The sequence below is a fragment of the Bison bison genome, unplaced genomic scaffold (assembly GCF_000754665.1).
Source record: "Bison bison bison isolate TAMUID 2011002044 unplaced genomic scaffold, Bison_UMD1.0 scf7180017864482, whole genome shotgun sequence".
Classification (NCBI taxonomy): domain Eukaryota; kingdom Metazoa; phylum Chordata; class Mammalia; order Artiodactyla; family Bovidae; genus Bison; species Bison bison.
This window is the reverse complement of record NW_011495042.1, coordinates 913,792-923,981: the sequence shown is the minus strand read 5'-3', so window position 1 is coordinate 923,981 and position 10,190 is coordinate 913,792. Positions and strand designations below refer to the sequence as shown.

General features: G+C 54.2%; 2 protein-coding genes across 9 annotated transcripts in view; one reads left to right on the top strand and one right to left on the bottom strand.

The window, feature by feature from the left end:
- Positions 1 to 6: 6 nt before the first annotated feature.
- On the top strand, positions 7 to 3,928 carry LOC105004687 (death domain-containing membrane protein NRADD-like). Of its 7 annotated transcripts, XM_010862372.1 has the most exons (6): positions 7 to 443; positions 1,660 to 1,815; positions 2,759 to 2,942; positions 3,058 to 3,200; positions 3,298 to 3,613; positions 3,790 to 3,928. In XM_010862372.1, exons 2-6 carry the CDS (start codon positions 1,773 to 1,775, stop codon positions 3,872 to 3,874), a joined length of 771 nt encoding a protein of 256 aa, XP_010860674.1. In that variant the 5' UTR covers positions 7 to 443; positions 1,660 to 1,772; the 3' UTR covers positions 3,875 to 3,928. The 7 variants fall into 7 exon arrangements, with proteins under 7 accessions (XP_010860674.1, XP_010860676.1, XP_010860671.1 ...); XM_010862374.1 differs by having other exon boundaries at positions 3,298 to 3,928; XM_010862369.1 differs by having other exon boundaries at positions 2,759 to 3,200.
- A 2,343-nt stretch (positions 3,929 to 6,271) lies between these two features.
- SETD2 (SET domain containing 2) overlaps positions 6,272 to 10,190 on the bottom strand; it is an 82,491-nt gene continuing 78,572 nt past the window's right edge. For both annotated transcript variants that reach the window (XM_010862367.1, XM_010862366.1), the window contains 3 exons: positions 9,245 to 9,325; positions 7,443 to 7,544; positions 6,272 to 7,098 (listed from right to left, as the gene is read on the bottom strand). In XM_010862367.1, coding sequence (XP_010860669.1) covers positions 6,937 to 7,098; positions 7,443 to 7,544; positions 9,245 to 9,325 — 345 coding nt within the window. In that variant the 3' untranslated portion in view covers positions 6,272 to 6,936. The remainder of the gene's footprint in view (positions 7,099 to 7,442; positions 7,545 to 9,244; positions 9,326 to 10,190) is intronic.

Below are 10,190 nucleotides of genomic sequence, written 5' to 3'. Positions count from 1 at the left end.
AAACATGGACTAGTTTTGTAGCTGTTCTGCCTCCGAGCATGTGTGCGCGTCTTAACTGGCACTGGCCACCGCCCTGGGCTGGCGTCCCCTGGTCCATGAGCATCCACACCGCACCGTGCCCCTAGCCCCCCAATTACGCCGCCCCTGTCCCTAGGGGCCCGGGCCTGTTTTTCTGGCAGCTTCACGCCCAGTTCCGCTTCAGGCTCACCTCCACGCATGTGCGAGTTCCTGGTCCGGGCGGGGCCAGACCGTGGGCGGCCCCGCCCCCATCATCGCCCCGCCCCCTCGGTGTCCAGTCCTCTGCCGCCCGCTTTCGTCTCCGCCGGGTGAAAACCTGGCCTCTCCAGGGACTCCACTGCGTGTTCCCTGCTGGCTTAAGGCCGGGAGGCCCCATCCTTCAGGCAAAACCGATCCTGGGACCGACGGAGGGTCAGCCACCACAGGTCAGGAGCGGGTTGGGGACATAGCGTCGGGTCTTCCTGGAAGGAGGGAGCTGTGGCTGCCTCTCTGTACCTCCCCCATTCTGGAGCCAAAATCCTGCGCCGTTGTGGTGCCAGCATCTGGGTTGGGATGCCTGTGGGAAGTCAGGGTAGTGTGGGCGTTTAGGGTGTTCCTGTGTGCGCATGTGTGCATATTTGTGGGCCTCCAGATGGGTGTGTGTGGAGGAGGGGTTGGTAGAGGCTCCAGTTTTGCAGCTCGAGGTGGGTCGGGCACAAGGCCTGGCTGTCTCTGCGAGCTAGCGTTAGTCACAGGCTCACCCGCCAACCCCGATCCAGGCAGGGTTCCTTATGTGGTAAGTGACACAACTGTACATACACATCCTTCATGTTGCAAAGGTCGCCACAGGCTCCATGCCAGACCCACTTGTCTAGTGTGCGTTTTGCTGTCCACATCCGCCCCTGGCCTTATGGAGGGAAGTGAATTTGGAGTGCAGGGGTTGGGCCAGATGTGGATGTTGGGGAGTTACAGGACTTTCGCCCAGGTCTCATCTCCATCCCTTTTCCAGGCAAGCTCCCCTTCTCTGCCCAGTCCAGGGTCTCTCTATCCAGGCCTCAGGAGGGAGGTCCCAGCAGGATCAGCCCTGTAAGGGCAGATGGGTCCTGGAACTGTGGGTTCTTCAGATTTCCAGCCTGCAGGCCCTTTCCAAATTCCCAGATAAGAAAGGGCCCGGGTACCTCTGGGCCCACTGTGTTGGCTGAACCCACCAAGGAAGCCTCCCATCCTGCCCCTGACCAGGAGGTAAGGGCTGGACATTGACCCTGGAGGCAGGAGTGAGAGTTAGTCACCCCAGGAACTGTGCTCTTCTAGGAACTCTGGGGAGCTTCCATCAGCCAGTGAGTCTCCGCCTGGCTCTGGCTTATGGGGGACGGGAGTCTCCCTGGTCTTCCTGTGCTGGCTCTGGACTCACACCCGGGGTTTGCCAAGTCTTTGAGACAGCTGCACTCTGGTCTCCTCCAGCTTTGGCCAGCTGGGACCAGCAGTATCAGCTCCACCCCATTTGACACCGGAGGAAACTGGTCCAGATTGGCGAGTGGGAAGATGGGGAGGTGCGCAGTCCTGGAATGAATCAGGATGACATGAGCCAGCAGAGGGGGCAGACTACCCCAAGGGACTCCTGACTTGCAGCCTGAGGGATTTCCTCCTTGTTCCTACACACAGCCCCTGCTGGACTCAGAGGTCTCCCAGCTCCTTTTTCTGTGCGCTGCTCACGACACTCCAAAAACCTTCTCTAAGAAGTGCAGCCACTGGGAGCACTGCTAGCTGGTAGAACCATGCTGCAGAACTCCAGCCACAGGGAAGCCATGGTCCATGTGGGTAAGTACTTTTCGATCCAGATTTTGGGCACTGGGTAGGATGGGAGGTATCCATGGGTCCCTGGCCTTGCAGACCACATACAAGTCTGGTCACAGCCCTGGAGCATTTTGTTTTTGGTGCCCTGCCTGCACTGGATTGTAGGGACAACTGACTTGCCGGCAGAAGTGAGCAGCAGCATTTACTTGCCTTCTGGTTCAGTTTTTATTTTTGGCTATGCTGGGTCTGTGTTGCTGTGAGGGCTTTTCTTTAGTTGTGGCAAGCAGGGGCTACTCTGTTGTGGTGCATGGGCTTCTCATTGCAATGGTTTCTCTTGTTGTGGAGCACGGGCTCTAGACACAGGCTCAATAATGGTGCACAATGTGCTTAGTTGCTCTGCAGCACGTGGGGTCTTCCTGGATCAGGGCTCAAACTCATGCCTCCTGCATTGGCAGGCTGATTGTTTATCACTGAGTCACCAAGGAAGCCCCTGGTTCACTTTTATTTTGTAAAAATTTGCAAGGTCTCCCGTGCACAGAGGCTTCCACAGGGACTAGCGTGAATGACTGTGCGTGCACAGACCAGACTTGGTGGGGGCGACAGGACACGGTTTAGTGCCACTGTAGACAGAGGAGGTGCCCCAGGAGCCAGGAAAGGGAGAGACTGGGAGTCACCAAGGATGACTTCCCAGAGCAGGAGATTGCTGCCTGGGAGCAAAGGTAAACCAGCAAGGGCAGACGTCTGGAAGCCTGGAGAAGGTACATCCGGGGCTAGGTGTCCAAGCGTGGCGAGCCAAGGGGCGGCTGTGGGAGGTGATGGTAGGGAATGAGCCAGTCAGCTTTTGTTGTCATGGTATGAGCTTTTGTCACTCCATAGTAGGGGCTATGATTTCCAGCTTTTCTAGCAGCAAAATCGACCCCTGGTCTTGATTCCTTGCCGCTGACCCTGTCTGTACTTTTCTCCACAGATAAGACCCGGAGGGAGCAGGACAGGGAAGGGGTGTGGGCAGCGGCTGGGGGAGCCCTGGCCCCCAGCACCTCCTCCCCATTCTCCCCTGAGCCCCCAGGGGCCTCAGGCAGCATCATCCCTGTCTACTGTGCCCTCCTGGCCACCGTGGTCCTTGGTCTGCTTGCCTACGTGGTCTTCAAGTGGTAGGTGGTCTGGGCACTGCCCTGGGGTACCCCTCCTCCCCGTCTGGACTCCCAGCCAGCTCGCCATCTCAGTGAAGGCTGGAGCAGGCTGGCAGGTTCCCCCTGCTCCCCACAGCTGGCGCTCACGCAAACAAAGGCAGCAGCTGGCCAAAGCTCGGACCGCAGAGCTGGGGGCCCTCAGCAGGGACCAGCTACATGGGGACAGCAGTGTCTTCCGGGACTCTCCAGCTGGCCTGGAGCCCTGTGCCCCCAGCCAAGGTGAGCCCCTTCCCCTACCTGTCGCCCTTTAGACCTGCCCAGCCCCGTCGTACCAGTCTGTCTAACCCTCGCGTGCCCCTCACATCTCCCATCCCAGGGCCGCCGCCTGAACTCGGCTGCCGGCTCTACCTCCACCTTCCTCGGCAGCAGCAGGAGGAAGTGGAACGGCTCCTGGAGGTGTCGGGTGAACCGGCCAACGGCTGGCAGGGCCTGGCGGGCCGCCTGGGCTACCAGGCTGAGGCAGTGGAGACCATGGCCCGGAGCCCGGGGCCCGCCTCTGCCCTGCTGAGGGACTGGGCTGTCCAGGAAGGCAGTGGCGCCACCCTCAGAGCGCTAGCAGACGCCCTTGCTGCCATGGGCCGTGAAGACGTGATTCGGGCTCTGAGCTCCCCGGCTGAGGGTTGCTCTGTGGTGTGAGTTGTGGCTCCACAGCCTGGCCTCTCAGGGAACCTGCTCTGGTGCTCCCCACCACCCCCACCTCATATACCTTCCCCTTTATGGGCTTCCTGGCATTGGTGACCTCAGCTTGTTCTGTTTTGGGGGGACACACAAAACACCAGTCACCTCCCCTCCCCCTGCCTTCTTCCAGGACAGGGATCAGGACGTGGGCGGGAGACAGCCAGACAGGGAGCAGCAGTCTTGCCCTGCCCCGATCCCCACTCACCTCCCCATAGTCTCAACTGTTTTTTCTACTTTTGTACCCCATATTAAAGGCAACTCTGGACTGTTGTAGGCTCTGTCTGGCTCCGTGGGCCTGTGAGACAGTTGGGTAGCTAATGTGGCAGAGGCCTAGGAAAAGGCTGGGCTCCCTAAGGTGAAAGGCACCCGAGACAGAGTGTGTACCCGCAGAAGATGGGTGAGTTCTGTGGGCAGAGTCGAGCTCACATCCTGCATCTGCTATTCCCCAGCTGAAGTGTGTTAGGAAGCACTTTCCTTTTTGAACTTACGCTTCCTTAGCTGGAGAACAATAGACTGGCACCTTCAGAAGCCTCCCACCTGCTAGGACTCTCAGGCCTTAGGTTTGAGACCATTTTCCTCATCTGGGCTGTGACTAGCCTCAAGGGGAGGCTGGAAGCCTGCCCCCTCCTGGGCAGGCAGTAAGAGGCAGACTGGTCCTGGGGAACTAGGACTCTGTTCCCAAGGGCCTCCAGGCATCTTTAGGTGAGAAAAAGGAAGAAAGTGTTCTCCTTTCAGGACCCACATTCCAGACTCGGGAGAGGGAGGTCCAAAGATGCTTCCACACAAGCCAAGGACAGGCAGGTCATCCCACCTACCTGAGGACAGGGCAGCTGCAGCCAGACCACCTGCACCCCTCGCATATGGCCGCCCTGAATGCAGGAGCGGCAGGTCCGTCACTGTGCTTCCAGGGTGTTGCTACAGCAGACAGGCCCTGCCTAGGAAGGAAAAATGCTACATCCTGGCATCCATCAGGATCAGAGTGCTGAAGAAATGCAGCCACCTAAGCTCAGCAGACGTGGATCCAGTCACCATCCAAGTGCCCAGGCTAGACCCCGTCCCCTCGCTGAGATGTGACCAGTGTTGGCTGTGCTGGGAGACCGCTGCGGCTGCTGTTCCTCAGAGTTTACCAGGGCTGCTTAACCCTCTAACTCTTATCCTTAAGATCAGGGCAGGTTTGGAGCCACCCTCATCCGGAGATGACCCTTGGGCAATAACCCAGAAAAGAAAGGCTTGGTGTTCGGTCAGCTTTAAACAGGCCAAAGCACTGCAGACATCGTACAGGCAGGGAGTTGGCCAGAGGACTGTGGAGGATTAGATCGGCAATGAGTGTGAAATCCTGCATTGAGAGGAATGAACCAGCCCTGGATTAGCCAGTAACCCTCATCACCATTGAGGGGATTTGAGCCTAAAGGTTTCAAAGGGTGACTGGAAGGGAAGGATTTTGACAAAAAACAAAAACAACAAAACACTCCAGGAGAAATGAAGTAACAGAATTCCTCGTCAAAGTGGTCCTTTCTAAAACCTGGCAACTCCCTGGTCACCACCCTTTAACAAAAGGCTGCCTAGATTTCCTGGGAAAATGTGAAACCTGGAGCCTTGTGTAAAAGCATGAGTTGGGCTTGGCTGCAGTGCATATGGCTGCACCTCTGTATGGGAAACCTACCCCAAAGAGAAACACTTCTTTTTAATGTGCTCAAATACATTAGCTGAAACATCTTCCTTAATAACACTAAAATGTTAAGGGGGTTAAATCAGGGTTCCTCCATCTGATATAACATGCTTGAGTTAGGGTTAATGGTATAAGGCTGTAACCCCACGGGAAATACTCTGGCTACCTTGTTAAATAGCATATTTATGGGTATGCCTTTAAAATAGATGTATGTCTCTCTCCACAACCTTTGATACAAAGATAAGAGTTACTGAGCCTCCGTGAACCTCAGTCTCCTCATCCAAGAAAGTGCCAATTCCTGTGCCTCCGGGTTGAGAGGATCAAAGGAACCCAACCAGAGCGCTCAGTGCCCAGCAGGCAGTGAGTGTTCCAACTGCTCCACGCCCCCAAGATCTGGCAGGCCCCAGCCTCTTCCCCAAGGGCATGCTGCATTGAGCAAAACCACCCCAGTGAGGAAGAGGTGGGATCAGCCTCTACAAAGAGGCTGAACGCTCTGGCCCTTCTTCCCGCCCGGGCAAGTGGTCCATCAAGGGTGGGTGTGTCTCCACTGAGCCCCGTGTCCTCTTATCACCTCAGTGATGTCCCCCTTTGATGGGGACTCCCTCTAGGACCCAAGCCCAGTGGCAGGGGGCGTGGTGGGGAGTCAGGGAACCCAGACATCAGAAGAGCATGGCTGGGAAGTCACTTCTCGCCAGCCACAAGGTACAAAGGCAAAGACAAGTGCCTTTCTCTTGAGTGGCCTGTTAGCCTAAGTGAAGAAGCCCAGCACCAGAGAGGTGGCAGGTCTACTTCCTTTGCTCGGAAATGCAGTGGTAAGATGCCTAGGACCTGTGGGGAAGGCCTGGGATAAACTCCAATCTCAAGGATTAACCTTGGACTTCACACACTTAGGGCCACCATCTCCTTTCTCTCTCAGCACAACACTATAGACAAACACACCAAGTTCTTTAATTGATTTTATTTTTTACATAAAAAGTTCAGTAAAAATTGGATAAAGTAAAGTGATTTTAAGCAGTAAATCAATCTTATCAACATAGCACAAGGCTGGCCGAAACCACAAGGCAGCCTGCTTTGGAGTATTTACATGATAACAAATTAAACCTTGCAGGAGAACTTAAACCATCCTTACAAAGTCTTCTGTGATCCTAGCACATAGAGGCTTAAAAGCAAAACAAAAAACAAAACCCAGGAAAAAAACAAACAAATTATTTTCAATATATTCACATATACATTAAAATATAATACAGATGGTCAGGGTCGGGGATTGTGGGTGGGGATGCGCATAAGCCTGTGCGCTGACAGCACCGCCAAGGAGGAGACCCAGGTTGGAGTGGGGTCAGGCTGAGCAGGTCTCAGAAGGAAGGTCTCAAGGGCCTAACCCCTGGCCTCTGATGGCCTCTACCAACAGCTCACAACCAGGGACCACGTGTTGTAGATGGAGCTCAGTATTGTGGCTTTCAGTTTAATCCGCAGGTTTGAAGTCCCCAGGGTGTTGCGTCACCAGCAGCACACAGCCCTGACGGTGGGGTGGGGAGAGGGCCCACAGGATGTCTTCTCCCCACAGTCTCTCCTACCAGCTTGCCGGGCCTCCCACCCTGGCCCCGTAGGTCACTCTAACTCAGTGTCCTCTTTGGGTTTGTAAACAGCCCCAAACTTCTGCATGTACTTCTTAATGTACTCCTTGGTTTTGTGTTTCACATTCTCATTGCACTCCAGGTCCTCGGGGTTCTTACAGTACTTCAGCTCCTTATTCATAACGCCATGAGTCAGCTGTCCAGGACACAGAAAGAGACCACAGGCCACCAATCAGAGTGGAAATGATTCAAGGGGGAAGGCAGTCTTCTGCCCCAGGACCCTTCTCAGTGAAACTAGGAGGTGAATTAGACGCAGGGAGGTTGGGGCAGGCTGGTGCTGAGGTCATCAGAAACAGGAAGCTCAGCTGTTAGAGAACCACTACCCTCCAGGAGGGTCGCCTCCCTTCCCAAATCTTCCCCTTATGTTCCTGGGTCTCCAGCCTGGGCATGTGGCAAGGAAACCCTTTTATGATGAAAGGGACCTTTTTAGAAGGTCTAGTGTGCCGAGAACGTTGTCAGACCACAAGCAGGGGAGAATACCTTGCGAGCTAGGTGTTTGAAGTCTTCGGTTGTGGTAATTCTTCCCACTTTGCAGTCAGGTTTCCGGTAAGGGTTCAGGCACTGGACGATAAACTGGGACATCTGCAGGCAGGGGGAAAAGAAGGCAAGAACGTTGTACTGAGGAAATGCAGAAAGGCAGCAAGCAGAGCCAGCCCGTCCTTCCCTTTCCCTTACTCGGGCTGGCTGGTGTGGGTAGAAGGAGTCTAGTATGCCAGTGGGACAAGAGATAAGGATCGGGGTAGCCCCAAGAGAGACAGGGCTCCCTTGGATGGGCTGGGCAATGGAGGGACAGAAAAGCAGGACTCCACGCTGAACCTCATGGTAGCCCCAGGTTTCAGCTAAGAAGTCTCCTGTCCTTCTCATAAAGAGACTGTAGCTAAATTCTCTGGCTCCTGCAGGCAGGGCAGAAAGGGCCTTTCTGTGCTGCCAGGAGGCTCAGTAACCCCAGGAATGCAGGTGTTTTGTTACTGAAGACTGCTTAGATTCTGTAAGTGTTGCACTTCATGGGATTTATACACATCAGTGTAAAGCAGATGCATGGTCGCATGTTAGAGCAACTGGTTGGAGACGATCTGGGATAAGACCCCGGTCACTACACAACTTCCCAAGTCCTCCTGAGCTGTCTCTAGTGTCTGTCCTAGCCCGTAGCTCTCAAGAGTGATCTAGGCGCAGGACCTCTGGAAGCATCTGGGGCACTAAGCCACAAATTTGACTCCCGAGGACAAAGGGAGCGAGGCGGTGAGTCACTTCATCAAGGAGCACCATGAACAGGGTCTACCCATTCCTGAAAGTGAGCTGTCAGACACTCAAACGACAAGGCTGTGTCACCAGGTTGGCACTAAATAAACAGCTGCTAGCTGGCTGAGCTGAAACGCCTGCCGATCATTTTACATGGTGACAGTGAAACACTAAGGTTTATCCTTGAGGAAGGCTTTTGATCAACAGTTTTTCTGTGGTCTTCTGCTTCCATACTTTCCCTTCAATCTGTTTCCCTGAGTACAACAGGGGATTTCACTATTCCCAGCTTAAAATCATGCGGTGGTTCCCTGTAATTCAGTATGAAGCAGCACAATACTGTTCAGCTTCATCTTCCCCCACCCCCGCCACACCCTGAGCCACAGCCCCCAGAGTCCAGGAAAGGGATGCCGCCTTCTGCCTGCATTGCATATCCGGTCAATCCCGACCTCTGACTCAAGAGCCCTTCCTCATACCCTGAGTAGTGACCTCCGAGCCCCATCACTTCTTTGCAGGTCTGCTTCCTCCAATGGACTATGAGCCCCTTCAATGAATGAAGACTAGAGTTTAGAATCTGGATGCCCCGAGGCAGGAAAGGTTAGTGTTCTGAGAACTGGAAACATATACTTCTAACAGCATATAGAGGAGCTGCTTTTTCTCCATCACCATCAAAAGAGCCATCACGGGGATCGGGACTCTGAGCCAGAAGGCCCAAGTTCAAGTATTCTGTCTAGAGCCTGTATTCTCTGAACCTCAAGAGCTCCTCCACAAGCAGAAGAGAAATGACAATTCTGGTGCTTCTACCTTGAGTGCTGTTGTGGGGGTAAAATGATACAATGGACATGAAAGTGCTTATTATCCAGCTGCGAAGGACCATACCCACGTGTCACCAAACAACAACTACACAGTCCAGTCACAGAAGCAAGGGAACACCCAAAGGCAGGGCCACCCAGTACTGCAAACAGCTGTGCCTGCTTTGGACAAGAAGGAATGGGGCTCAAGTTTAAGTTTTCTAAGCTTAGTACCCACATCCCAGCCAACCTTACCTCTTTTCTGAATACTTCTTTGCTTTTCTTAGCCAGCTCACTGGAGGTGTCTGCTTCTGCTGTCTTAGGCTTTTTTGAGGTCTAGAAATGGTAAAGAAAACACCACGGTGCAAGGATGAGAGGTCAGGTCAGTGATGTCCCCAGATGGGATACCCAACTCTTGGTATTATTTATAGGATCCTAACGGGACACAACCTGGAGTCAGCCAAGCTGTTGTTACCACTCTCACTTCATGTCTAAATCCAGCCATCTGGCTCCAGCCTCATTTCTATAAAGCAAGTTCTAATTCTCTATCCTAAGAGAAAGTAGATCTTGGGTATAGCTGGTAACCCTTTGTTTCCGGGTCACCTCTGCAAGGGAGTGTGCTGTGTGACTTGGACCACTCAGGTCCCTGTTGTGAGATGCAGCACCCCACATTGCGAAGTTAGCCCCAGGCTCACCAACTCCACCTCTCCCATCTCTTGACATCCCAGGACTCCGGGACAAAGGCAGAATGCGTTGCCCACCCGATCGTGGTCCAAATACCATGCTCCGCATCCTAGTCTCCGAGACTGTAGGAGACAGTCTCAGCATGCAGGAGAGGCTCCTTCAAGGTTGGTAGCCTCAGTCCAGGAATGGAAAGACTGAAGAGGTATCAAGGTACTAGGGGTGGGAAGGGGAGGAGATGAGAGTTATCCAAGTCACTGACCAGATGACTAGATTCAAAGACAGAAGATCCTCAGTCTCAAGATGCTGAAATGATGACACACTTAGGAATACTTCCCTCCAGCACTTCGAGCGGGGAAGCTGCCAGTCCCTGCCCCCCACCCCCCACCCCAATCAGGCACTGCAGAGAGGGAAGGGGCTGGCAGCCCTGGCATTCAGAGCCTCCGCTGGGCAAGGCCATTTTCCCACATTTTAGATCACTGCCAGTCATCAAGCCCCTTCCTAGAAGCGTACTTGTCCA

Coding starts and splice junctions, on each gene's coding strand:
- LOC105004687 (XM_010862369.1), top strand. Junction 3,201..3,297: donor GCCCTGTGCCCCCAGCCAAG/GTGAGCCCCTTC, acceptor CTCCCATCCCAG/GGCCGCCGCCTGAACTCGGC. Junction 3,614..3,789: donor GCTGAGGGTTGCTCTGTGGT/GTGAGTTGTGGC, acceptor GCCTTCTTCCAG/GACAGGGATCAGGACGTGGG.